Source organism: Penicillium taxi, assembly GCF_028828555.1.
Source record: "Penicillium taxi strain IBT 34144 chromosome Unknown utg000005l_segment0_segment0, whole genome shotgun sequence".
Taxonomy (NCBI): domain Eukaryota; kingdom Fungi; phylum Ascomycota; class Eurotiomycetes; order Eurotiales; family Aspergillaceae; genus Penicillium; species Penicillium taxi.
This window is the reverse complement of record NW_026643207.1, coordinates 1,759,460-1,786,414: the sequence shown is the minus strand read 5'-3', so window position 1 is coordinate 1,786,414 and position 26,955 is coordinate 1,759,460. Positions and strand designations below refer to the sequence as shown.

General features: G+C 47.2%; 10 protein-coding genes across 10 annotated transcripts; 4 read left to right on the top strand and 6 right to left on the bottom strand.

The window, feature by feature from the left end:
* Positions 1 to 1,015: 1,015 nt before the first annotated feature.
* On the bottom strand, positions 1,016 to 3,590 carry N7495_008001 (zinc metalloproteinase family protein; the record flags this gene model as incomplete). The annotated part of the gene is made up of 4 exons (XM_057210652.1): positions 1,016 to 1,112; positions 1,167 to 3,031; positions 3,106 to 3,222; positions 3,285 to 3,590. The coding sequence occupies 4 exons, from the start codon at positions 3,588 to 3,590 to the stop codon at positions 1,016 to 1,018; spliced, it is 2,385 nt and encodes a 794-aa protein (XP_057060195.1).
* Positions 3,591 to 5,126: 1,536 nt separating this feature from the next.
* On the top strand, positions 5,127 to 6,362 carry N7495_008000 (uncharacterized protein; the record flags this gene model as incomplete). The annotated part of the gene is made up of 2 exons (XM_057210651.1): positions 5,127 to 5,183; positions 5,355 to 6,362. The coding sequence occupies 2 exons, from the start codon at positions 5,127 to 5,129 to the stop codon at positions 6,360 to 6,362; spliced, it is 1,065 nt and encodes a 354-aa protein (XP_057060194.1).
* Positions 6,363 to 6,951: 589 nt separating this feature from the next.
* N7495_007999 (putative DNA ligase I) lies at positions 6,952 to 9,486 on the bottom strand (the record flags this gene model as incomplete). The annotated part of the gene is made up of 1 exon (XM_057210650.1): positions 6,952 to 9,486. The coding sequence occupies one exon, from the start codon at positions 9,484 to 9,486 to the stop codon at positions 6,952 to 6,954; it is 2,535 nt and encodes an 844-aa protein (XP_057060193.1).
* Positions 9,487 to 9,604: 118 nt separating this feature from the next.
* N7495_007998 (RINT-1 family protein) lies at positions 9,605 to 12,285 on the top strand (the record flags this gene model as incomplete). The annotated part of the gene is made up of 4 exons (XM_057210649.1): positions 9,605 to 10,071; positions 10,126 to 10,431; positions 10,483 to 10,627; positions 10,684 to 12,285. The coding sequence occupies 4 exons, from the start codon at positions 9,605 to 9,607 to the stop codon at positions 12,283 to 12,285; spliced, it is 2,520 nt and encodes an 839-aa protein (XP_057060192.1).
* A 214-nt stretch (positions 12,286 to 12,499) lies between these two features.
* Positions 12,500 to 14,254, bottom strand: N7495_007997 (pyridoxal phosphate-dependent decarboxylase family protein; the record flags this gene model as incomplete). The annotated part of the gene is made up of 2 exons (XM_057210648.1): positions 12,500 to 14,122; positions 14,216 to 14,254. 2 exons carry the CDS (start codon positions 14,252 to 14,254, stop codon positions 12,500 to 12,502), a joined length of 1,662 nt encoding a protein of 553 aa, XP_057060191.1.
* Positions 14,255 to 14,735: 481 nt separating this feature from the next.
* On the bottom strand, positions 14,736 to 16,880 carry nop9 (RNA-binding RNA processing protein NOP9; the record flags this gene model as incomplete). Its single annotated transcript, XM_057210647.1, has 1 exon — positions 14,736 to 16,880. One exon carries the CDS (start codon positions 16,878 to 16,880, stop codon positions 14,736 to 14,738), a length of 2,145 nt encoding a protein of 714 aa, XP_057060190.1.
* A 296-nt stretch (positions 16,881 to 17,176) lies between these two features.
* On the bottom strand, positions 17,177 to 18,895 carry N7495_007995 (RCC1 domain-containing protein; the record flags this gene model as incomplete). Its single annotated transcript, XM_057210646.1, has 1 exon — positions 17,177 to 18,895. The coding sequence occupies one exon, from the start codon at positions 18,893 to 18,895 to the stop codon at positions 17,177 to 17,179; it is 1,719 nt and encodes a 572-aa protein (XP_057060189.1).
* Positions 18,896 to 19,187: 292 nt separating this feature from the next.
* N7495_007994 (Golgi transport complex subunit COG3) lies at positions 19,188 to 21,746 on the top strand (the record flags this gene model as incomplete). Its single annotated transcript, XM_057210645.1, has 4 exons — positions 19,188 to 19,420; positions 19,479 to 19,818; positions 19,877 to 20,893; positions 20,958 to 21,746. 4 exons carry the CDS (start codon positions 19,188 to 19,190, stop codon positions 21,744 to 21,746), a joined length of 2,379 nt encoding a protein of 792 aa, XP_057060188.1.
* Positions 21,747 to 22,130: 384 nt separating this feature from the next.
* N7495_007993 (Carboxylesterase type B) lies at positions 22,131 to 23,842 on the bottom strand (the record flags this gene model as incomplete). Its single annotated transcript, XM_057210644.1, has 4 exons — positions 22,131 to 23,167; positions 23,227 to 23,594; positions 23,645 to 23,705; positions 23,758 to 23,842. The coding sequence occupies 4 exons, from the start codon at positions 23,840 to 23,842 to the stop codon at positions 22,131 to 22,133; spliced, it is 1,551 nt and encodes a 516-aa protein (XP_057060187.1).
* Positions 23,843 to 24,427: 585 nt separating this feature from the next.
* On the top strand, positions 24,428 to 26,217 carry N7495_007992 (allantoate permease family MFS transporter; the record flags this gene model as incomplete). The annotated part of the gene is made up of 5 exons (XM_057210643.1): positions 24,428 to 24,658; positions 24,725 to 24,835; positions 24,901 to 25,124; positions 25,188 to 26,012; positions 26,070 to 26,217. The coding sequence occupies 5 exons, from the start codon at positions 24,428 to 24,430 to the stop codon at positions 26,215 to 26,217; spliced, it is 1,539 nt and encodes a 512-aa protein (XP_057060186.1).
* Positions 26,218 to 26,955: the final 738 nt, after the last annotated feature.

Sequence of the window (26,955 nt, the reverse complement as noted above, 5' to 3'; positions counted from 1 at the left end):
TTCCCATTTGAAGCTCACACATCAGTTCACCTATTATGATTTGTCTAGATTTTCATCTACTGTAGCTTCATAATTATTTTATGCATTATTCATAGTGATGATCTTCCGATGTTTAGGCGCCATCCGCCGCGAGTGGAAGCTTTTCCGATCTTTAGATCATAGCTATATAATACCTATTCGAGATACTCTGATTTTTGTATCAGTACAAGGACGACACGTAAGACGTATCATTCTTCGTTGCATTCTCTATTACATATTAGATTACATAGTAGGATTCCAGTCGATCTTAGTCCTTCTGAGATGAAGTCGGTGAACAAAGTCTTCAATACGGATCTAGCATCTAATTGTCTGTAATCCTCTGCTTTATTGTAATTCATTGCCCGTTTAGTACGTATGTACGTAGGTGGGGGTAACAAAGCTCTGTGGGCTGTGAACTTTGTTAATATGATGTCAGTCAAGAAATTGTACGTGCTTCCTCTCCAGGGCTGTTCTTAGGTAATGTAATGTGTAGTTCGAGATGAATGTTTCAAGACTCTATCTGTAACAGATGATCCATACCTAGGTATGTAACTATGTTCTCGGTATTCTACTTCGAGGTCGATCTGCAGTCATCATATACGCTGAAGTAAGTACGGCTTAGAGCCATTGATATTATCCATCTATAAAGTTGCCCAATACCAAATATGAATGTCCGTTATGCAAGATGTCCAAGTGCCGCACGAAACAAAAGTCATCTCGTCCGAAATGCGTGTCAACAAGCTAGAGAGGAAGGAAATGACAGGGGAAAAGAAAATGGTATAATGATGAAATGCTGCCACATCATCACTTACTCGCTCTCAAGAATGAGAATGAGAAGAAAATGAAAATATTAACAAAAAGCGTTCTGTCTCAACAGGACTGTATATGTACTGAATGACCATTGGCCAGGTTCTGCGCTTTGGCGAAGGTAAAAAGAGAGAGAAAAATAAAAAGCAAGAAAGAGTGAATATCAACAAGCATAACAATATCAAGAATCTCAATGTTGAATGATGAGGGAAAATCCATCAATCCAGGATGCAGAAGAACCACAAACTCCGGCAATCCTATATCCGAGAGGAGGGATCAATGTGTGTCTGTCAAGAAGTTAATATCAAATCGTGTAGGCCTCGATTCACAAGAAAACTCACCCTGATCCACCTGTCGCATTTCCATAGACACCTGACTTTCTCCCCAGACTGGTGAGAATCTCGATTCCATCGATCCAAAGTCCAGCTCGTACGTAGAATCCAAGAATAATCTCCCCACGCCGGATGTCAAGTACAAACTCATCACCGCCGGGTTTACCGCCACGTTTTCCAAAGAGTTGGCTCGTCAGGTCCTCGTAGAAGAACTCCAGGCCATCCACCGCAGATCCATGGTAGATTTTGACTGACATCAAGAGCTTTGATGAGAAAGCACAATCAAGCAAAACTTGCTCTGGCACACTGCCTTCCATGCTAGATTGGCCTAGCAACCCACTTTTGTAGCCAGACTGGCCCTTGGGTAGCTTCACCACGGAATTCTTCGGCTTCAATGAACCAACGTCCTCCACGGTGTAGCTGCCCATAGCGCCGGAGAAGACTACCACCTTGATCTTCTTCTTCTTCTCCCTCTCGGATCCAAAGAGCTTTTGGCGGAGTTCGCCCTCGGTCACGGACACTTGCTTCGGTAGGCCGTTGCTACTGGACTCGACGTTCAAATATTCGATGGAGGTGTGGCACAAGTCATCGCCTTCTGCATAGAGCTCCATAAAGGCAATGCCGGAGGTCGCTGTGAAGAGAATCTTTCCATTCTCTACAGGCCACACTTGCACACTGCCATCTAAGCTCGCCGACGCATCACTGGGAAGGCGGAAGCAAGGGTGGAATCGGAAGCGCAGTGCATCGAGGCGGTGCCAGCCACACTCATCATTCGGTAAGCAAACTTTCAACCCTTGGGCCTTGGTGCGAGTTGAAAAAGGCTCCTTGGTCAAGAATGTACGGTTCAGCTGCACATAATCACGAAGCATTACACCAGATTCCTGGTGCGGAGACCCGAAGAGATGTCCCACTTCATGCATATGCGCTCCGATACCTATGTTGGCTGCTTCCCAGTTAGATCCCGCATCGCCACAATCGTTAGCGACATAGTTAGTGTCGGTCCGTGTGCAGTCTGAAAATGCATCCACGACCTCATCAAGCGAGGATGGGTAGCTTTGAAGGCAATGGGATCCAAACATGGCCATCTTGATATCACCTCCGGACGATCCAAGTGCGGCGTGACCAGTAATGGTCTGCGCTGTCGTATCCCAGTGCGAGTCGAGGAGGAGAACCGAGATGTACTGCTCCTGACCAGGTTGGGGGTTGAAATGCTTCCGTACCGCGTTCTTGGCAATGTTGAACAGCTCATCTTTGTTCTGAGCGCTACCGTTCTGTTGCGCAATGTCGAGATCCCGTAGCTCTGCGACTGTCTTCTCCGAGCGCACAATGTGAATTTTGGCCTCGTTGCGCATTTGACCATTCTCCCAATCGCGACGACTCAGACTGCCCTTCTGCCATTCCTCCTCAAAGCGGAAGCAGCGTCGTCCAAAATTATTCCGGAACATCTGCTCTCCCGTAAATGCTTGCCAGAGATACGCCGCTGTTCGGTATTTACGGATCGCGGTCTCCAACCCATTCCCTTCGCGCTCAATTCTTTTAGGCACGGCATCGTAGGTACCGTCAGAGTCCTTTCCTAGCAAGATCACCAGTTGTAGTGGGGGTGCATTGATCAAAGGGAGGTAGTTGATGCAAATCCACGACGAATGCGCCACGGGAGTGGTACTTCCTGACGAGAGCTTGGGAGAGTGGAAATCAAATCGGAGACGGTTGGGTCCTGGAACCAGATGAACGAGTGCCTTGAAGTGTGATGCCGTGACAGGCCAGCTTGTCGACGGGAAATTATCTTGGTGGTGGAATACGGTTATGTTCCCGTCCAGCGGGTGAGTTCGCGGGTCACCGATCTGGCCGTATACGAGTAGGACTTTTTGGTGAACCTAGAAAGTAAGATAGGTTAGGACTGGTGGAAGGGGGATCATTGGAAGGTTGTGAGAATGTGCGGAGTACAAACCCAGGAGTTATCGGTGATCGATATGATCCTTGGCGCATAAGGAGAGCCCGAAGTAAGCGAGCGATAAGATGTGGTAGGTGAACGACCAATTCCATTGACGGAGGTAGTGGAGCTAACCTGCGGAGTAAGATTAATGACATAGTCTAGAGAATTGCACTCCGTACTCGGGATCTACATACAATCATGCTGTTGCGTTGTGAATTGGGCCGGTAAGGTCCTGGTCGCAGGCGCAATTGCGGTAGTGGACTACTGACAATACTGGCAGCGCTGCCTTCATTGGAGTCTGATTCAACCAGGGAGGGTAAATTTGGAGAAGATTGAGTAGGTTTGATGGATGCAGGAGGTGTTATTGAAGTATGAGAAGTATCGACGGAGGTATCGATTGTGGAGGAAGAAGTTCCAGAGACAACTTCAACCTTTGCGGTCGCATCTTTACCATCTTGGGTGCTTGCCTTTGAACGGCGCCGAAGAGACTTGAAAAACATGCTGAGAGATCTAGTCTCTAGATGATCTAGAGCTCTAGAACCTGGTCGTTAAAAAAAGGTATGTAACTGTAGCTGCCTTGGTGGGGGGAATTTAGACAGGAACAGGAGAGCGCGACTGTTTGCGGACAATACAACATGGAAGATGAAGAGGAAGAAAAGGAGGAAGAAGAGGGAGAGAGAGAGAGAGAGAGAGAGAAAGAGAGAGAGAGAGAGAGAGAGAGGAAAGAGGAAAGAGAGTAAAAGAGAGTAAAAGAGAGAACAGGCAAAATAAGCCCCGAAAGCCCTAAATTCTAAAAAGTCAAAAGAGCAGAGAACAGTTCACAGTAAATAGTACCCCTAAACAATGATAGAAAGGTATATAGAATTACGTACGCCTGCTTAAAGCCACTTGGAGTAATCAGGAGGCCTGTTTCACCGGTGGATCTATTAATGATCTTTCTAATTAGTACTATAGTAACTTAGTTCAGATCTAGCGTTGGATTAGTGCCTCATTAAGGGGGCCCGTGGAGTTGATTTGATAGCTTTCCATATTTCCTTCCCTCTTTTCTCCCCGACTGAAACATTAGATCCACTGATCCTTGGTTTGGAACTGCAATGATTCAAGGAATGATAAGCCATTGCATCAGATCAGCATTAGCCCTGAGCCTTTGCTATTTTCAGTTATCCGATATCAGATATCAGTATTTTCCGAAGACTCCCAAGGCTGCCACGTAACCCAGGGAACGTGCATTATGTCTTCAGCAAACTACGCAATTATAGGAGTTCGGAGTCCGGAGAACTCATTGGAGGGATTTGGCATTATTATATTTATTATACATTATATATCACGTAAAGGCCGAACCCCCACTTCAGAAGCCTTGGAAGTGTGAGACATTACCACGATATCTGGGATATATGATATATATGATATATATGATATATAAAGTAGTACTAGATATAGGTGGACATTGATAGAAAAAGGGTCATGGATGTCCTATTGTTCATGGCCTGGGTGGATCATGATTCCTTGAGGAATGTTGGAGGTTCCCTTCAAATAGTGCTCTGTAGAGAAAGAGAGTAGAGAAAGAGAGAGACCTAAGACTAAAAGGGGGAAGCGTTGAAGCTTAGCAGCAGTGGGGGCTGGATATGTACAAGAGTAGAGTCCAATAAGGCCCACTCGTTACTGCATCATCTTCATTCTTCCTAGCAGATGAGTTGTCGAGCTGAAGGAGTTACTAGTACGTAGTACATCTAGTAAGTACTCTTATAGTGCGGAAACGAAACACGGATCGCGTAAAATGTAAAATTGGACGCGTTTTCTCTTTCTCTTTTCTCTTTCACAAGCCCATTCCTCACTTCACTCATTTTAATTATATGAATTTATGTACTAAAATCTATCACGCTTTTCCGTTTTCATTTGGTATTTTCCATTAAATTTCTCCAGTCTTGACGTCCTCGGTTAAGTGGCTCCACCAACCTTCACCAATGGCTATCCCTTCCCAGCCGCCCTTACCTTTACTGGAAAGACCAGTCTTTCTTTCTTCATCTACATCCATCATGACCTTGCCATCGTCAGATTCTGAGAAGACTATTCGCAAGTTTGACATTGCTCAGGTGAGATCATGAATAGAAGAGTCTATTCCTTCCTTTTCTCCCTTAAAAGAAAAAAACACAAAAACAAAAACCTAGGCGTCTTCAATCCAGGAATTCATCTATACTCTATAGCTCTGTAGCTTTTGTACCACTCATCTCTGAACTTACGACTGACATTTCTTCTATTTCTAGGTTTCTTACTGTCTTCAAGATCGTTTGGGCCTCGCAAAGCTCAAGTTACAACATGGGGATCTTCATGGATTGAAGTTGAGGGACAACAAAGCTGGTCCCTCGGACAACGAGAAACCTTCCGACTCCTCCTCCACTTTCTCGCGCAGCCGTTGCGAGACCCCGGCAACCTCACCTCCCATCCAAAATGCTACATACTCAAGAGAGCTCCTCCGATCAGCCCGGAGTAAGCATGCTGTCATGTTCGACAAGCGGGTGCTCACTGCCACCCAGCCCATGTTGACCGGGAAGCGAACCCGATCAGACTCCCTCTCGGAACGCCCAGCAAAGGTGCAACGGGTGTCGTGGAAGAGCAACCATCGTCTGCCTCAGTCTTCACCAGGTCACCAGACCTTACCATCCCACAGACGCACGCGCATGCCCTTTATGTCAGAGGCTCCAATTGCGGAGCTATCCTCGCCAGCATTCCACAATCCTTCCGATGAAGAGAACGACCCGGACCTGCCATTGCACAGCTTCCAAACTGTAAGCTCCATGGCGGGCTCATCGCCCCCGCGAACTCCGCAACCGAGACATGCTAGGCTACCGCGAGCGGATCATCCCTTCGATCGTGAGAATGGAGCGGACCTCTTGATGTACCTGGCCAATTCACCCACTCCCGCTCGAGTTGCTGCTGGCTCCCATCTGTTCCCTCCGTCTACACCCCCGAGCCAACACATTGGTCTCCCGCACATGACCCCCAATATGGGAACTCCAGGTCAGCCATTGAACTTTGCCGATTTTGTCAACGTTACACCGAGCCCGGCCCAGCCTCCCTGGCCGGCTTCCCGCACTCCTTTGTTCTCGAAGGAGGCCCGCAAGAAGTTGGACTTTGATGCAATGCACCCTCCACCTGCCTCTCCCCGAGCTGGCCTTGCACTCTCTCCTCGAGTTGGTCTTGCTCTAATCCCTGCCTCTCCTCGGGCTGGCCTTGCTTTGAAATTTCAACTCGGTGGCGAGCTTAAACGTTAATGGCCGATGTGACTATTTTCTGTTACTGTTCAGTTTAATTTCTTTCTGTTTACACGTCTTACCCCCTATGCCCGTTATTCTTACGCCCTTATGATTTTCCACTACCCCTTTCCACGAGGACTTGGTCTCCAAGTATCACTTGTGATCCCACTTCCATCATTGCATCTATGGCGTTTACACCATCCCTTTCCCTCTCCTTATATTCTTTCCCTTTGTATCTGCATAGCCCTGCCCATCTCCCCCTGACCGCCAGCCACTGCTGTGTTTGGTCTTTGTTTTAGCAAACTCGCCTTGTTATCATACATTATTAGGCTACATAATACTTTACCTGCTCCTCTAGCCAGGAGAAGAGGGATTCTTGATGAAAGGCGGAGTCAGATACTACTGGTATCTCGCTCACTTTGTGCCTCGCTCTCATTGAGCTAATAAGCTACCATTCAGGTGAAGAATATATGGTGCCTATCTCTGGTTTCAAGTTCTGCTCTAGCTCTAAGCCCATATTCATAATCAAATTCCAACCAATGATACGGTATCGAAGAAAAAACACTTCAGTCTATTTCATCCCAATGCCTAAATTAAAGTCGTATCATCAAACACCATCCTCAATCCCTTCCTTCCCACTCTCAACCCCTGCCCGCTCGGCCTGCTTCCTCCACAAAAGCGCCAAATAATCCGAAGAAGTAGCCTCATCAATAGACTTGTCCTCACGAACCTTCACAAATCTCGGGAATCGTAAACTCAATCCCCTAGCCTCACTAACTAACCCAATAGCAGCAGTATATGTAGGACTTAGCGTGATATCCGCAAAAGCCACCTCCCAAACCTCCTGCGGCTCAAACCACACATCCGGCTCCCCATAGTACTCAACATAGCCAGGGCGAGAAATGACATTTGGACTACCGGCCACATACTTTTCCTTGTTGGATGCGTAAAATTTGTCCGTGAAGCCTGATATACATTTTGTCACGGCTTCAAGGGCGCCGGATTCGGGATTGCGCACTGCTAAGAGGATTGGGGACCACCATTTCGATTTTCGGCCGCTGCCGTGCCATCCGGCTATTGGGATTAGGTCGAGTGTTTCTGACGAGGTGCTGTAGTCTTTTTTGACTTTTAGCCAGGATTCTAGTCGTTTGTCTGGTTCGTAGGTTGATATAAGGGCTTTACGCCGGCCTTTTTCTTTTTCTTTGGGCTTGGACTTGGGGTCGTCGGCTTTTATAGACTGGATGTTTGTCTCTTTGATGGTAGGATTCAAAGTCGTAGCTGTGTCTTGATTATTGAATTTGATCGTGTTGTCCAGCACTTTGACCATGATTCCTTCGCATTTCGTATCTGTCGCACTTTTGAAAAAATCCAATATATTCTCTGAATCAGTAGATGCCGCATCCAAGCTCTTGACCCAGGTGAATTGGCGAGGGATTTCCACAAAGAGACTGCGGAGTAGTTCGCGACGCTCGCGGAATGGTCGATCCAACAACGGCTCCCCGTTGAGATACATCAGGTCAAATGCGAAGAGACACACATTAACCGCAATGGTTCCTATCTCGACATTTTTCTTTGCTCGGTTGGTGAGTGTCTGGAATGGTTGCAAATCACCATTCTTGCGGTCAACAGCAACAACCTCCCCTTCCAGAATGAAGCTGGACACACCTTCTCCTCGGATTTGAGGAACTAGGGATACGAGATCGGGGTATTTCTCTGTCATGAGCTCGAGGTGGCGAGAGAAAATGGATACTTTGCCCTGGTCGTCACAATGCACTTGGGCTCGTTGTCCGTCGTATTTATATTCGCAGCTAAACTCTCGCCCTTGTAGCTTTGTCAACATGTCTGAGAGGTCGCGCGTGATGCTTCCCAGCATTGGTCTTAATGGGATATGTAGCACTAGGCCACATCTGATGAGAAGCTCTTCTGAGACTCCGAATTCAATAAGACATGGCACTAGATCGTTGTAGTTTGGATGTCGAGCATAAGAGGCCTTTACAATATCTTCCGCGTTGCTGTAAATTTCGGCAAGTTCTTCTTTCTTTAGCCGTGCGAATTCGCTCTGGGGTCGGACTGTGAACTCCGCCCCGGTTGGCTTAGAGTAGAGGAATGCGCGCGCTAGAGCGATGAGCATAGTGGTTTTGACCGCGCCAATCCGCAGATTCTGAACGAGAGTTCGCACAATGTAGCGGCTCTCCTCAGCGCCGCGAGTATCCTGCAGTAGTTTTTCCACTGTTTGCTGCTTGATTTCTTGGCTGCCAGATCCTTTGCTTGTAGCTATTTTCTGAAGTGACTGAAAAACGCCCTTGATCTTGAGCGGCTTCGGCTTCACCAGCGTAAAGGTCTGTCGCTTCTTAGCCTCGAACGCAACATCTCCTGCATCGCCATGTCTATCGTAGAGAGTTTTGAGACCCTGGTTATCCAGGCCATATATCTTCTTCAAAGCTTTCGAGATGGCAGAGCCGCCTAGTCCTAATTCAAGTTCCTCGTACGGTGGCGAGATGGAATTGGTTGCTAGCCAGACTGCCGGAAGGAGGCTCCCTGGATCTCCTTCAATCAGAACTCGAAGAAAGTTAACCAGTGTATCGACTATTTTGATGCGGCTCGTCGTTGAATTTGCAAGAACGAAAGCTCTCGTTAGTAATGCATATGTAGCGTCGCCTCCTTCGGCTATCCAATGTGATTGTAATTCGGCGGCATATTTGCTCGCGTCAAACATCTGTGGATTCTGATCAAATGGAATAGTAGCAGACACTGTATCCTCTATTCCGGACGAAGACTGGAGAGAAAGAGTGTTCTTCTTGATGGTAGCGAATGCTATTGAAGGTATATCCGCAGGTATTGATGGCATTGATGGAACTGTATTAATCTCAGGCTCCACCTTTGGAATTTGGCCAATATCGGTATTGACAGGTTGAGAATCCTCTTCTTGGTCCCATTCTGCTTGAATTTTGCGCGCCAGAGCCTCATCCGAGAGCGTTTGCTCCGTGACCACAGGCTGTATCCTAGGCTGTATCCCAAGCTCTACTTCAGGCTCAGGTGCTTGCTTGAGTTCATTTTTGGGTCCATTAAAGAATGATTCAATACTGCGCATTTTTGGTGGTAATTCGCCATTTCGCTTGCGTTTTTTAGCTGGGCTGGGCATATTTCAATGTATAGGTGTTTAAGGTGCCTGTCATCGAGCTCTGCGGAAAGACGTCAGCGGAAGGCGGAGATCAAAGGTCGCGACACCGTTGCGCTTAACGTTGTTCCATCCCTCAACAATGGCACCACCCACGTCCCTGTCATCGCACGAGAGGACACGGGTGGAAGATTATTTCAATGACAAGATCCAAGTCTCTGCTGACCTTGAGAGCCTGGACTCGCTGTTATCCACCCTTCGCGCGCAACAGGACCTCCAGCGGAAGCAGGTACTGATCCCCTCCTTGCCCGCAAAGTCCATGTCTCGAAATGCGCACCACCCACTAACTCAACTTCTACAGCTAACAGAAGCTCAAGAGGCCCTTTCTAATGCTACAAAAGCATCTAATGACCACGCCGAAGCTACTCGAAAGCGTGCCGAGGCATTCGCGGAGGAACAAGCGGACATCGATCGACGGCTAAAGGCAATTACAAAATCGGAGACCAGCGATGAAGCGGTTCGACGTCTGGAAAGTAGTATGCAGAGGCTACAAAGACTGGATATTTCCAAGGGATACGTGGAGTTGCTGAAGGAAGCCGAAGAGTTGAGGTATGCTCCCAACACTTGAAGGCAAATTGAAGATACTAAGAAGTGCAATTTTAGTAAGGATGCTTTGTCGAAAATCACCTCGGAACCCCGTGCCGCATTGAAGCCCTACTCTCGACTTCGCGCAATCGTCTTGTTGCTTCAGGAAGCCCAGCCCGCCGCTGAAGGGGCTGCGCCTCACCTTGTTATCTATACGGAGAGACTAGCAACCGCGTTGAGACAGCAGTTGAAGGACTTCTTTGGTGGTCGTCTACAGAAGACTCTTGAATCCATGAAATGGCCGACTCGGGAGCTGAAAATTACAGATAATCATCTGAATTCGTGGCGACAGGATGTTGAGCTCCTGATAGACTTGCAGATACCGTAAGTTAAACTCTCTCGGTGAACTTCTTTATCTGATTAATTTTCTCCCAGTGAACTTCAAGGTCGCGATGCATTGGCTGTGGGCCAGAACCTTGAGCCTCGGGTTCTGTTTCCATTGGAGGTCATGGTGCATGCTCTTGATCTCCGATTCAAGTATCATTTCAGTGGCGATAAGCCGACTAATAGGCTTGACAAGGTAAGCAAGGCCTCCTCTAATCTAGGTAATGAACTTAGTCTGATCAAACTCCCTAGCCCGAATATTATCTGTCGCATATAGTGGATCTCATCAGCCAATTCGGAGGTTTTTTTACTTCTTATCTCCAGCCGATTTTTGATGAAAAGGCACAGTCGATCGACCAATCTCTGGAATGGAACTTCTACGACGCATTGCATGCATTAATAACTGCGGTCTTGCCAATGCTACGAGAGAAGATTGAATCGTTCCTGCCTCAGATCGCGGACCATCCTCAATTACTCAGCCATTTCATTCATGAGCTGATGAATTTCGACAACGAGATCAGAGAATCATGGAACTATCTGCCAGACCCCTACTCGGATGGAAACTGGAAAGGAATGACCTGGGAGGTCCTTACCAAGCAGGGGTGGTATGATCGCTGGCTCCAGGTGGAGAAGGAGTTCGCATTGGCTCGATACAAGAACATTATCGACACTGTCGACAGTGGGCATATCGACTATGATGGGGTTGAAATTACTGCTACCAAGCCGACTAAGGCCGCGATTCGCGTGAACGACCTACTTGAGACCATCAGCGAACGCTATAAGCCACTGACCTCGTTCAGTCAGAAGCTAAGATTCTTGATTGACATTCAAATTACAATTTTCGACCAATTTCACGAGCGCCTTCACTCTGCCTTGGAGGCATATCTTGCACTGACCTCCGCTCTGGGTCGCACAGTGCAGGGAGCAGACGGACAAGCGAGCGTGGAAGGCGTTGCAGGTCTTGAGAGACTTTGCAGGGTCTTTGGAAGCGCCGAGTACTTAGAGAAAAAGATGGATGATTGGAGTAACGACATTTTCTTCCTTGAGCTCTGGTCCGATCTTCAAGAACAGGTTCGCAAGAACCGTAATGGCGGCCTCAACGTCGCAGGAACTATGTCCATCGCGGAAGTTGCATCACGCACCTCTCCAGCTGTTACCAATACTGGTTCATCCAACGACGGTACCCCATCAGATGGTGCTCTGTTCGATGAGACTGCTTCGGCATACCGTCGGCTTCGACTACGGTCCGAGTCCATCATTACCTCTACTCTGGCCTCGAACATTAACACAGCTCTGAAGCCCTATTCGCGCGTGTCAACCTGGACAACGCTTTCCTCGCCTTTGGATGGTGCCATTCCATCCCATCTCTCCCTATCCCCTGATCTGGCGCCTACAATACGCTCTTTAGCAACACAGCTCTCCTTCCTCTCTAAAGCACTGGGTATGGCACCATTACGACGAGTCTCCCGACAGCTTCTTCTCTCAATTCAGAATTACATCTGGGATCATGTTTTGACTAGAAACACATTTTCTGCAACTGGAGCCGCCCAAATTGCTAGTGATATCGAGCAACTGTCTACTGCGATTGACAATTCGCTCGCTGTAACTGGCCATGCGGGTGATTCGTTGCAGATCATGAAGAAGCTTAATGAAGGATTGCGTCTGCTCAATCTGAGCACCGACTCAGAAGCACGTAATGCGGATGAGACCGGTGCTGATCTCTGGAGTGTTGAGAAGAGACTCTTCAGAGATAATGAGAGTGCACGGGCTATGCTTGCGGAACTGGAGATTGATAGCTTAACTGAGGCTGAGGCACGCTCAATCTTGAAGCGTAGAGTGGAGGTTGTCAGCTAGGTGAAATCATAAAACCATAGGGTTTGATAACTCTACGTCGCTTGAATTTTATGAGATCTTGTGTAAAATTTATAATGCAAGTGCACAGGTGGCACTGACCTGAGGTGGTTGCCCAAGCCAAGTATGTACAAATCACGATGTAAAAAAATGACAAAAGTAAATATAATCAGTCAATCATCAAGCGCAACATGTCAAGCTGAAAGTTAGATTCCATTCAAGCCTGGTGAACAACTGGCCCATGTCCTCTTTCACCAGGTCGTTTCTGAGGAACAACCTGTGCCTTCAACTTCAAAGACTCGATTATGCTAGGACCGACTTCCTCAATAGCTTGTATAAGAGACTCCACAGTCTTCTTGCTCGTCGACACATTTACTACACAGCGGAAGAACTTGCCATTGCCAGTAGCATCATCATCGCTACTTGGAGGCGCGAAGTCAACCATGAAACCCTTGGAAACAATAGCATGCGTGATCTGCTCGGTGACCTTGCTGTTATTCTTCGCCCGCTGGGTCTCATTCGACACAACGCCGCGCTTGTAAGCCATTTCCTTTCCAGGAGCATAGTAGAAGCAGACCTGCAGACAAGGCGGTGCATTCTCGCTAATGAGAACGAAGTTCGGGCTCTGAGTGATGAGATTGGCCAGGTACTCTGCGGTATCGCACGCGGAATTTATCTGATTCTCGTAACCTTCGGTTCCGTAGTAGGTCCAGCCCAAAAAGAGTTTGAGAGAATCGGCCCGTCGACCACATTGGAGAGTCAGATCGGCCAGATCCCACACTTCAGGAGAGTCGGCTTCGGTCTCTGGATCTTGTACACCGTCTGAACTTGGTTCTGGGTCTTCATTGTGGAAAAGGTAGCCTGCAGGAAGGGTGTTCGCGCGGTGGAATTTGCGCAGGTCCGAGGCCAAGAGGAACGAGCATGTTACCGGCACGCCGAGCATCTTGTGTGGGTTGATTGCAATACTGTCTGCTTTCTCTGCGCCGGACAGCTTGTGTTTCTGTTGTCGAGAGAAGACGAAAGAGCCACCCCAGGATCCATCGACATGGAACCACAGGTTGTACTTTTTGCAAATAGCAGAAATCTCATGGTAAGGGTCGAAGGATCCCAAGACTGTTGTTCCAGCGGTGGCGTTCACGTAGAATGGAGTGTGGCCTTCACTCTGGGCTTTCTGTACCAGCTTCTCCAGTTCAGACGGAATCATTCGACCCTGTTTATCAACTGGCACTGGCCAGACAGCACTGCTTCCGAATCCAAGCATTTGAGCCGCTTTCTCCACACTATAGTGGCCATGGGCACTAGAGAACAGCACGAACTTGTAGCCGCCATTACCATCCACCTTTGTGCTTGGGTAGAGATTGTTGCGTGCGATGACAATCGACGTTGTATTCGATGCGGAGCCACCCTGAACCGAAATTCCACCTGCTCGAGGTCCGTTTAATCCGAAAAGATTCGCTAGCCGCTGTCCAGTATATTTCTCAATGACGGTCAACGCAGGCGAGACTTGGTATACGTGCACATTGGTATTCAATGTTGCCAGAATGAGCTCTGCGGCTACACCTGGAGCATTGGTAGATGCGTAGAGCTTGTCCAGGAAACCCTGGTGCCAGGTGTTGACGGAGTACTTAAGGACACTCTGGAGAACCTCAATCAGGCCTTCTTGGCGTCTACCCTGCTCTGGGATCTCCAGCTGCAGGATATCGCGCAGCTCTTCTGGCTTTCTATATTCCACGAGTGATGATGCTGTCTGTCCATTGGCACTGTTCTTCTGTACGGTGGCTGTGGGCTCGTCTGCAGATCGAATGAATGGGATAAGAAGGTCTTCTACTGCTTTCAAGAGCTATATTTTCCAAGTCGTTAGTGGCATTCTTGTCCATGACTGCATCTGTAAAGAGCATGAAGTATGACTATGGTCATAAAGCTGGTGACTCACGCTTTGCACCTCATCGGCGCGGCTCGGAATGTCCGACATTGTGATCTCTCGATATGTAGTAATACAATATAGTACTTATGTTCAAAGAGGATGTGCAAACTTCACAAGAAATCAATGACTTCGAACCCTTGAAGAGTTGAGCTGATCCACACCCGGGCACTCAACAATTGCGTAAGAGAAAAAAAAGATTTGCCATGGAGTCTGCCGGAGATGGCGACATCTCCGACTTCGGTACTATAACCTGACATAATCAAGCCAGTCTTTGTCCTTCCAAAGTTGCCGGTATACAAGTACTATACTGTCTATTCATCTCAATCATCTTGTATTCTGAGCTTTCGGCATTAGCAGCTCTGTGGTGGGCCCAGAATGAAATAAATTACACCATTTTAATTAGTTCGTTATCTTATCGCATCCTTCAAGATACTCCATATGAAAGCTGGCCAATCGGGGATTAAATCAAAGTATAGATCGGAAGTTGAAATCTGATTAGATTGGTTTCTTATATTGACTCGTCTCTTCGTCAATCGGCAGTCACAACCTCAACGTTCACAACAGGCTGTTTACTAGCTTCTTTGGCCGCAAAACGCTCTCGAGCCTGCTCAAGTTTCGACTTGGGCCGTTCCAAGCTTTCAGTGTTGATGCCCTTGGCAATACCTGTCCATTCGCCCCGTCGACGCTTGTAAAGGTCCATTGACCAATTCCTCCATACTGCTCGGCCGATAAAAGAATCACGCAAGGTCATTTCGTTTGCCGCAATTTCCTGCGCCATGCGCTCCTTCACGAAGTAGATATCCTTGGTACCCGTCCATAGAGCATCCACGACACGAGATCCATTATTGTTCTGGACAAGTTCTACCAGATGTCCGAGGAATCGTGTTGTGAATTGTCGGCGGAACTGGGTTGTGGAAGTTGGGAGAGTCAGCGCTTGTTGTACCACATGGGAGGAGGTGGGTGCTTGTGCGAGCTGCAGTATCGATTTAGATGACTGGGCGAGGAGGCTGCTGTAAACAAGCTCACTCAGTGGCCCAGGAACAGCTAACATCGCCTGTGTTAGTAAAGAGCCATGCAGCTTCTCTGCGTTGGAAGAGCCACCAGATTGTGGCTTGTCCTGTCTACCCTCATCATCTGCATCTCTCATCTCTTCGTCTTCAAATTCTGTCGCTGCTGATCCGTCTAACCGGAGCATCTGGCGAAGCCGAATTTCGGGGTCAACATCGTAAGCTTCCTTCAGTGCTTTGGCGAATGGCTCCAGGTCGATGCTCCGAACCACGCAACGCTCAATCAACACCCGGGGAACCATGAGTCGCCCCCTCTCAATCAGTCCTCGAAGTTCGGGGATAATGTTATCCATGGCATCCTTCAGGTCATCCTTTCCGAGTCTCTCTAATGTACGCAGAACCACGTAACCAGCTGTGTTGTTTCGGGCAAGGGAACCCATGCGATCGCGCAAATTGTTCTTGTAGAGATTCTTGAACACCTTACCGGGCATATAACGCACCATTGTCTCCACTAAGCGGGAACCAACGGCATCGTAGAGCAAGCCGCGGATAAAAGTCGCACTTTCCGTTCCTTCTTCGAAAGTCTCGTCTGGGACAAGTCTCCGCAAGGTCGATTTCGGGTCCTTAGCGCTGGATTTGCCGAAGTGGGAGAGTTCGAGGAACAGCATAACCTGCAGGACTGGGTTACCCACAGGCTGGGTAGCCAAGGCACGAAGATAAGTGTCGTCCAATCCCGAGACCATGTCGTTCATGATCTTCTTGAGTGCCGGCTCAAACGATTCCGGAACACCCCGTTTTTTAGGCTGCTCAGGTTTTTCAGTCAAAATTTTCTCCTCTTGTGTACCAGGAGCTGCAAGACCCAATCGTTCCTTCTTTCGGCTTGAGACAATAGAATCGTTTGAATCAACATCAACGGGCTCTCCTGCAAGGACCAAAAGCAGTACTCGGATAGTGTGCGACGCGAACCGCTCGGTCAAAAGAAAACCCCAATTTCCTTCCAATTCCTGGATGACACACAGAAACATACCAGCCAGTGACAGTTCTGGTTCCCCTTCCCCACCCTCCTCCTCAGCCTTTTTCGCTTGTGATTTGGATGTCTTTTGCATCACTGCCGGTGCAGCATGAATGAACAGTGTTTCACAGCAGTGACTTGCGAACCGGTGCTGCACAAGATGAAGGAAGTGACCAATGAATTTGCTGAAGATGCGCCGGATCTGGCGAATATCTGACATGGAGATCAATTTTTCCATAAGTCTCGAGCACCCTTGACTACAAGCAATCTTAAGCTCCTTGCCACTGGCCTCTTGGTAGACACTTTCAATAAACAAATTCTTTTCTTCGGCATCCTGGAATTGGTTTGCTTCGAGCATCTCATTGGCGCGCGAGAAGTACTCTTGTTCGTCGGTGTCGAGCAGACCATAGAATGGCATGTCGCCATCTTCGTTATTGACATCTTGCTGATGATCTTGTTCGAGGGGAATGAAGTCTGTGTTCTGTTCGAAGGGATTTTCGTGGCTAGCGTCGGCGTGGGCCTCGACGTGGATGTCGTATGCTTTTAGACGCTTTTGGACGGGGTCTTCGAACTCTTCGCCGCGCTTGCGCTTAGTTTCGTCATTTTGGGCCTTTGCCTCCGCCCGGCGACCTCTCTTTTGCTTTTCACGGGGCATGGTGACTTTATTGAAGTAGAAGAATAAGGTGCTGGATTTTTTTTTGGAATTTTTTGGATAAGCGGTGGTCCAAGCGTCTTATCGCTGTTTGTCCAGTTTGCAACCACGATAAGCCTATAAGCCTGGACTCCATAAGTTCTGATACAATCTTTGCATAGAAATGTGGTTTTACTTAGGACTAAAGATAATATACGGGAAATGCATAGGCTGTGTTTATGATCCTAGCATAAATTTTGAATTAACCAGTGTACTTCTCCGTACTTCCCACATAGTATACATCGCTTTCTGCTAACTTCTTATACGGCAGAGTAGATTGCAGAGACATGTCGCCCACACTCAATTCTCTGCTCCATGCTGATCGTCCGATTTCCAACTTTGCCTTTGTGTCTGGGCATTATTTGAAGACGGGCCTCAGGCTCCGGATTCTTTATGGATTGGGAGGGAGCTTTGATATAGGTCGGTCGAGGCTGATTGCTTCGCTTTCCAGTACCCAATTGGAAGTGCTCGTTGCCACCCCACCAGAAAGCTTCGTAGCCCCAGTCATTTGTTTTGTGGAGCGAGTCAGAAGTTTTTGTGGTGAGGTTTGTCTTATTTTCCAACACAGCAGAAGCATGGTTGGTTCCGACAGACATAGTGTGGAGGCGAATCGGGACTAAGCGTTTCGATTTCTCGTCATACTCGCCCAAGCCGCTCAAATCCTTGATCTTCATGGGCGAGTCCTGGATATGAGCCCATCGGCCAGTTCCTAAGGTTCCCCAGATACCTCGACCACAAGACCATGTATCAGCAGTCACATTGCCCAAATCACGGACATTGGCAGTCTCTTCTTGGGGCCCCAGAATCCTTTTCGCATCAACTGAGAAGAAGGTAGTGGCTCCACCAGCAGCAATGCTGGTAACTGTTGATGAGTGTGTTCGACCATAAAGTCTGTTCACGGGAAGGGCAAAGGGGGTGTCCTGGTAAGGCAGCTCTGGCTCAAATTCCACTGCTAGTTGTCCGTAAGAGTTGTTGCCCCAGCCAAACAAGCGGCCATCTTTCGTCAATGCGAGAGCATGATAGTCACCAGATTCAATTTGGGTGACTTTAGAGCCCTTCAAAGCGGTCACTTCATGACATGTATCCACAGCCCCGCTAGGTCGGGTGGACCAAGTCAGTCCAGATACACCGAGTTGGCCTAACGAGGGATAGCTCTCGGTAGATGCGGCGGCTGTGAACACACGCCCGGAACTTGTGAGCAGAACAACATGTTCTTGTCCGCCTTTGATGGAGATGACCTTTTCACCAAGCCCCAAAGACGGCTTCAAAATGCGATAGCTCAGCATGGACTGGCCACCCAAATAAGGAACCCAGGAGCTCTCCCGAGCTTTCGGCCCAGTGGTCTGGTCCTTCTGGGAAATGGGCAGGGAGTAGACGCTTCCATCCGAAGACAGCGCAATAATTCGGCTCTCGGATAGAGAAAGTGAGACCAGGTTTTTGCCCGTGAGGGTCTTAGTCGGCTTGAAATCTGTTTCTGAATATCCTTTGCCCCATTGAACAAGATCACCATTCTCTGTGATGGCAGCACCAGTCTTTTCATCAACCTTGAAATCCCGCAGCACCTGGCCGTTGAAGTATTTAAAACGTTTAGGCGTTTTAATATCCTTTTCTTTGGACCCCGGATCCGCCACTCGGTATTCATTTGAGCCCCACGTGTAAACTGCTGGACTCCTTAGACTTCTTTTCTCCTGGATAAACTGGGCGCGAAGATCGTTGACATCAATGACTTCTTTCGTAATTTGGTTGTTAGGCCAAAACCCTTGCAAATCACCATTGATATAGGAGTAGCCTAGAAATGCCGCAGTACCGGCAAATCCGAATCCAAGGGAGTTCCGTAGCCAGTGGGCAGATTGTGGCTTCGATTTGCTGCTGGCCAGTCGTCGCCATGGCGCATTAAGAGGTTGGCGAGTTGCAGCATTAGAAGGGCGGATAAGATGTGCGAACTGTGTCGCAGACCGACGAGTCCTGTTTGAAAGCATATTTAGGCGTGTCGGTAAACTCTTCAATGCATTTTCATGAGCTTCGAGGAACCAGAAAATAAGGATGCCGCCGGGGAAGCTCAATCATTTGCGCAGGCGGAATCCAATGGCAGAAACATTGCGGCAGAATTGCGGCGGCAGCACCTCCGTGCACATGTTATCTGTCCCCGCTATACATCTTTCTAGTCCTTTCATCATTTCTCTCTCATTTTCCCCCTTTTTAGTTTTCGCTTACCTTGAGATATGAACCAGAAAGTGATCTTGCATTAGAATCCTGGGCTTCAATTGCACCATGGCTTCAACAAAGAAGCAGCGGGCACGCCGCCAGACAGCGCCATCAGGCCCACCGAGGGTACCAACCGAAAACGAGACCAAGCCAATGCTCGAGTCGACGGCCGAAATTCCACCCGAACCTACTACCATACTTAAGTTCCAACTTCCCGAGTGGAATAACGAGCTTGAATTCTCACAGTGGATTAATGACGTCAAAGATGATTTAATTGAGGAGAGCTACGCTTCATACCAGTACGTTAAGCTAGACGCTGTGAAGATTCAGACCAATACTAACATTCTGCCTACTTAGGAACTACCTGGATGAGCTCCGACAAACAAGAGATGACCTCGATAGACTTATATTGGTGAACTGTTCGCTAGTTGACACCCTGTCTCGCACGTCTGAGGAATTCAAAGCCGTGGACCAGCAGACTTCGAAGCTCGAGAAACAATGCGAAGGACTACAGTCTGCCCAGGAGCGAGACACAAAGCTTGTGAAAGGAATTCAGAACAATCTCCCTTACTACGACTTGTTGGACCCTGCATCTCGCAGACTCAATGCTCCCGGTGCGGGAAATACTGTCCGCGATAAGGAGTTTTCTAGTATGCTGAGGCAATTAGACGTGTGCTTGGATTACATGGAAACACACGTATGTACCGGTGCACTTTTCATTCTGCTTGCTCATTTCTAATGTTTATATCCCATAGCCTGAGCAAAAGGAAGCAGAGACCTATCGTGCCAGATACCGGCTTCTATTGACACGCGCCCTCACCCTGATCCGTGGCAACTTTGTGACTGCACTTCGAGAAATCTATCAGAGCGTCTCGAAGCAAATTTCAGATCAATCTTTGAATGATACAGCTCTTTCAGGCTTGCTTTACGCCAAATTTCGAGTCGGAGCACCGGAATTGAAATTGATCGGAATTGAAATCCAAAAGAGAGCCGTCCCTCCGGTCAACCCGAATCAGAACAACGAAGCAGAGTATCAAAGTTTGATGAATGAGCTGCATAACAATTACGCAGCCACTCGCACACGACTCATTATTCCGCTTGCCCGCAAAAAACTTAATGAGATCATGCAAACACCCAGTTCGTCGAAAAGCCTGTTATCGTTTGCTCAGGCCAGCATCAGCTACATCCGCGGAATCTGCTTGGACGAATACGACCTGTGGGGTGAATGGTTCCATGGGAATGGTGGATTGTATGATTTCCTTGAAACAATTTGCGAGCCACTATATGACCATCTTCGCCCCCGCATTATTCATGAGACCGATATTGTCAGTCTCTGCCAACTGTGCACACTACTTCAAACACGGTACTTCGTGGATCCTGAAGATGAATCCGAACAAACAGATGCAGCCCACCTCGACTTCTCCACCTTAATTCAACCTGCTCTGCAAGATGTCCAAACTCGGTTGGTCTTCCGCGCCCAAGCGGTCCTACGTGATGAGATCGAACAATACAAGCCCCGTCCAGAAGACATAGATTACCCTATGCATAGTCACCAGGTATCATTGAATGTGACTGACACTCGAATCACAAGTCAAAAAAACACCACAACAGAATCTACGGTTGACTCGACCAAAACTGCCAAGGAGGGTGACGAAGTCACCCAAGAGAAGGATGTGAAATGGGATTTCGAGACCCAAACAGTGCTGAAAGGGTGGTATCCAACCTTGCGGAAAGCTATTTGGCTTCTCAGTCGGATTTACCGCCTTGTAAATGTAAGATAGTATGGGCCTTCGTATTTTTGCAGATTTCCCGCTGACATATATATCCCCGATTTAGTCCACTGTGTTCGACGATCTCGCGCACCAGATCGTCCATCAGACCACATTGTCTCTCCACAATGCTAGCAACTTGATCGCTGGCAAATCTAACCCTGACGATGGCAAACTCTTCCTGATGAGTCACCTCCTCATTCTCAAGCAACAGATTGTCGCATTTGACATTGAATATGTCGCTCCAGAAGTCTCATTGGACTTTTCCGGTGTGACCAACACGTTTTGGGAACTGCGGGAACGTGGAGGCCTCTTTAACCCTCGGAATTTGATGCGCCTCGTCGGTCATGGTCTCCTCCCGCGTGTAGTGGAGAACATGCTCGACGCCAAAGTGGAACTGGATGGCCGCTTGCGAACGGTTATCAACGATTTCATTAACTCATTTGCCGCTCGCATGACGGCATCATTGCCTACTAAATTTGTCGATAGCAGAAATTTGCGACCTGGAGAACTTATTCATCCTTCATGCCATACCATTGAAAAGGAAGTTCCAAATCTTCGAAAGAAATTGAACGAATACATTGATGACACTCGTATGAAAGAGACGCTTGTCGGTGCGGTACAAGATCGCACTATCCAGATCTACGAGGATTTCTTCGAAAAGTACACCTCATCGGAGAAAGGAAAGCGTCCTCATAACATGAAGAATAACAAGGGCCGTGATGATGCCCTCTGGGATATTCAGACTTTTGCCGACTGGTGTGAGGGTGTTTTCCGAGTTGGTGTGGCAGGTTATCAGTCCGAACAGGTTGATCTAGCCGAGGAGGAAGATGATCTTTCGAGCACACGCTCTTAGGTCCATTATCCTCATATTTTTTTTATGTATTACTTATAATTCTATTTAGCCAACCCGAGCATAGATACCACGCGGAGCGCAATCATGCACACCATGAAAGAGAAATATTTATTATTGTACCTTTATCACGTTGTCTAGGTGTCTTCTCGTTTTACACATTATTCTCAGATACCTCTTTATGTAGGAAGTAGTTGAGAACAATATTGGATGTTTCTTACTTGCCTACCTCTGGGTATATTGAACCGTGTATCTGTCAAGACTGAAGGAGACTAGGAACCTAGGTATATAGCCTACCCTACTTGCAATGGGGGTTTGCCATGGTGATAGAGTTGCCAAGAATACGAATCAATTAATTAAGTTTTATAAACAATAGCGAAGATAGTATTACAAAATGCCAACCTCTCCTGTCCTGCGAGCAATGGGAACGATATCGGAAACAGCAACAGGGATTGGCTGCACATCAGGGTTCAACAGATCACCTCGCAAGATACACAGGTCGTCTGCCAGCTTTCCAAATTCTTCCTGGAGGCCCTCTTTCTGGATTTGAGACCACTTCCCATAACCTCGCTCTGCATCTTCAGTCGGTGTCTTTAAATTAGCTTGACCGTTTTCAAAGATCATGATATTTTCATTCTTGCCGAATTTCGGCCAAGGATCCTGGCCCTGACCAAATTTTAGCCACAGTGCTGCCATCCTCTTTGATTGCTCTTGTTGAGAAGGTGGCAGTGTGTGTCGTAAAACACTCCAGATAAAGATGTTTTCAAAACTATGATGCGCCAGACCACCCCACTCATTGTCGTACGGTGAAGGCTCATCGAAATGGTATGCAAAACACTCAGGGGCTGCGCGCATAGCATCATAATTAATAGCCAGATACATTCCGTCTGTGGTGAACTTCTCAATAGCATAGAACGTCTCAGTAGGGGACATTGTTGGTGTGATGTTGTAGATATCAAGCAGTTTCTGTGCAGTCTCCAGTCCTACCACGGATTCACACCGTGAGAGAAGATTGGAGGATGGAATATCTCGGTATGCCTTGTTCCAAATAATGCATTCATTCTTGGCGTCTCCAATCATGATTCTTTTGCACCATGAAGGAGTCTTAAAATTACCGAAATCGCTCCAGGATGGCATGGGACCATTGATCAAGAAATGATCGTCGCAAGGTGCAAGAGTCACCACGGGGGTCATAAAAACATCAACCATGGAAGCAGTTATACGGGACTCGTCAACCTTGAGCAGTTGCTCGAGTCTTTCTTTGGGTGGAAGGTCTGACGAAATACCCAAGACTTGTAGTGTCTTCTCGTAGATGACCTGGTACTGTTCCACAGTCATGATACCGCACAGTGGAAGTAGTCCAGACTGCAAGATAGCTCCTGAGAATAGAGGCTCGTCCCGAAGAAGATGAATATTAGTTGCCACTAAGAAATAGTTAGCCGGCTTGTTCTTCTCAATGCTGGCTTGAGCCAGGATTGCTTACCTCCACCGGCACTCTGGCCAAAGAGGGTCACTCGGTCAGGGTCGCCACCGAAAGCACTAATATGTTTCTGAATCCACCGCAGGGCCTCCACCTGGTCCCAGAGGCCATAGTTTCCAACCCCATCTTCTCCGTGACTCTTGTTGTACTCTCTGATCTCTTCGCTTGCAAGAAACCCTAAAACACCCAATCGGTAATTGAGGGTTACGATTATAGTTGGAGTCTTCTCATCATCACGCGAGATATCAGCCAAGACTCTCCCATCGTACATTCCAGCGGATCCAGCAGCATAAGTGAAAGCACCTCCGTGTAGGAAAACCATAACCGGAAGCTTCTTTTCCAGGTCAGGAGAGTCTGGCGGAAAAGGAACACTAATGTTGAGGTTCAAGCATTCAGTTTCCGAAATCGGTGGAGATTCAACCCATGGTCGTTCGGGTACAGGAATAGGATAAAAGTCTCGAGGGGGCTGAGGATGGAATGGCCTATACGAGGTTAATTTTCCATATTCAACGGTCTTCATACAGATTGACTGACCCAAATTTTGTACCATCCCAACGACGCTCTGGCCATGGCGATGGTGCTGATTGAGGCCGTCTGAAACGTCCTGGAATTTGAGCATATGGAATTCCTATATATTGGCTTGTATTTCCATCGAAGCATCGGCCATCAATTGTGCCTAAGGCTGGGACCTCAAGGGAGACTGGAGTGCATACTATGGACTTGACGTCTTTAGACATGGTGAATATATTTTTGATGATGTGAGTCAAGACAGAGAGAGGAAGAGAGGAGACTTAAAGACATTCAATCTCAAGAAATGATACACGATAAGTATGAAATAACGTGAAGCTGTAATAAAAAATATTATCTGATAAGATAACCCGGGTCTCGGGTTTCGAGTTTCGCAAAAGATGTTCGCTCGGTCCCAATTAATAAAGATCGAGCACCGGCACTTCTTTATCTTTTAGTGTGGGCCTTTATCTCTTAGTGGACCTTTAATCTTTAGTGGAGTATTCCAAACTATAGGTCGTTCAAGTTTGAAGGAATACCTTCTATATAATTTAATTGTTCACGAACTTTTGTAAAGACTCAGAAAGAGACATTAGGTTGCATTACAATTTACCATCCATTGTTCAAGCGTATTCGTCTTGTCAATATTGGATCTCGGGAACCTCTAATATTCCAAGATAGGTAAAGGCTCTATCAAATGGTGAAAGTCGACAAGGAATATAATTATACCAATCCCTCTGCCACCGCAGATGTCGAGGCATTAGATATAAAGTACATCGACAAACATGCAGACATTGGACTGCAATTCCTCGCACAGTCTGAGAAGATCGAATACACTGAAGAGGAAGCTCGAAGAGTGAAACACAAGACAGATTTATATCTTTTACCGATCCTCTCTCTAACTTATGGCCTCCAATATCTCGATAAGGTAATTATCTTTTACTTCATCATACTACTCGACCAAGTTAGCCTTGGAATTAATAATTGAATACAGGTTACAACTTCATATGCAGCTGTATATGGAATGCGTACAGACCTTGGTCTCAAGGGCCAGGAATACTCCTGGATTACCTCAATTTTCTACCTTGGATTCCTAGTGGCTCAGGTATGTGACTTAATTTGTCTTCCAAAGATTTTCATGGACTTAAAGCTAACACCGGAACTCTTTAGGGTCCATCCTCCTATCTCCTCACTAAATTTTCTATTGGCAAATATGCTGCTGTCAATGTCTTTCTCTGGGGCACAATGGTATGCTTGTGTGCTTGCACCAAGAACTTTGCCGGCATTGCAGTCCTTCGCTTTTTCATGGGAGTTTTCGAAAGTGCTATTGGCCCATGCTGGGTCTCTCTCATGGCCACCTTCTACAAAAAGGAAGAGCAAGGTTCCCGTGTCACGTAAGTTGTTCTATTGATTATTCCCATATCAATCTAGTTGTAAAGACTAAGACTCATTTATAGAACTTGGTATGGATGCGTTGGTCTAGCAGCAATTATTGGTGGCCTATTATCCTACGGCGTCGGCCAGACACATTCAGGATTAGCAGAGTGGCAGCTGATCTTCTTGATTTGCGGAGGCTTCACTGTTGTCTGGTCCATCGTTATTCTCTTATTCCTCCCGTCTGATCCGACAACCGCCAAATTTCTCACTCCCCGGGAAAAGCTGATTGCGGTTGAGCGTCTTCGTAACAACCGAACAGGTTTGAGATCATCTGTGTTCAAGTGGTCCCAGGCTTTAGAGGCATTAAGAGACCCTCAATGTTGGATGATTGCCGCCTGGGCTGGTATCAGCAATATCACAAACATCGCCGGTTCTTTCCTGCCTCTTATCATTAAGGACATGGGATTTACTGACCTGATGACCGTTCTGCTCACTCTACCAGTGGGAGGTGTTGAAATAATTGCCATGTTGTTTGCAGGTCTTGCCTCTAGCCAAATAAAAAATGGCCGAACCATTATTATATTTGTGGTCGCTTGCCCAACCTTGGCTGGAATTGTCATGCTGGATGTCCTTCCTGAAACCTCTACTTGGGCCCGAACGGCGGGTGTGTGGCTCGTTCTCTGTGTGCCTGCAGGCTACGCCATCCTTCTGAGTCTGATCAGTAGTAATGTGGCAGGTTTCTCTAAGAAACTTATGACAACTTCAATGTGCTTCGTGTCGTCTTGTGTTGCCAACATTGTGAGCCCTCAGCTTTTCATCTCAACTGAAGCTCCTCGTTATGCTACTGGACTCAGAGCTATGCTCGTCTCCATTTGCCTTTGTCTATTCCTTTGCTTTGTCATGGGGTAAGTCTTTCTCTAGTTCACGTAGAACCTCTTTAACTTGCTAACGCCCCCTCTTAGCGTTTACTATAACTATGAAAACCGTCGACGTGACCGTGAATGTGCTAATTTACCTGAAGGACACGAGGCGTCGATCACTATTGAGTACGAGGAATTTTTAGATCGAACAGATAAGGAGGACTGGGTCAAATTCCGATATAGTTGGTAATCTTTTAAGTTGAAGTATAGCTAGAGCTCCTGGAAGAGTTTCAGAGCCTATTTATTATTTCAATCCCACTTTTTAAATGTTTAATAGTGAACTCATTGATATCTTTTAATACGAGAAATTCCAAGGAAGTTGAGCGCGCGACAGCATCTATAAACTAGGTTACCTCTCGCGAGTTTGGTCTTACTACTCATTAATTTGCTGTCCGCTGTGAGCATTCAATATATCATCGACAAAGATCCTCAGCGCCACGATGGAAAATCGTCCCCTCATCCAGCCGTCCTTCCAAATCATCTTATATAGATAAGCGTTATATTTTGATTTCAATTAAACGAGATCCCTTTATTAGATATCGAGATATTCTCGCGCGATGCAGAATCACTGCTTGAGATACTACTCTTATTGAATAATTGAAGGAGAGTGAATGTAGCTGTTGGAATATGGAACAAAGCAGTCATGTGATCAAATTGTTACTTTATAATAGATAGCAAACTAAGAATGAAAACCAGACTTTACAACCACTTCAAAGGACACACAGATATCATAGGGGCGTAAAGCGTTACCTGTGATAGGTGTCAGAAGTGGGCGTTAGCCTCTCATCACCTCTATCGAATAGCTATTCCACACTTGATACAGGTGTACCGACAGTAGCCATTGGAAAGCTGGAAGAAGACCTTACATACCTAAATGAAGAAAGGGCCAAACCCTATCTAAAGTAGGCTTTAGTATATAAGGATTGTA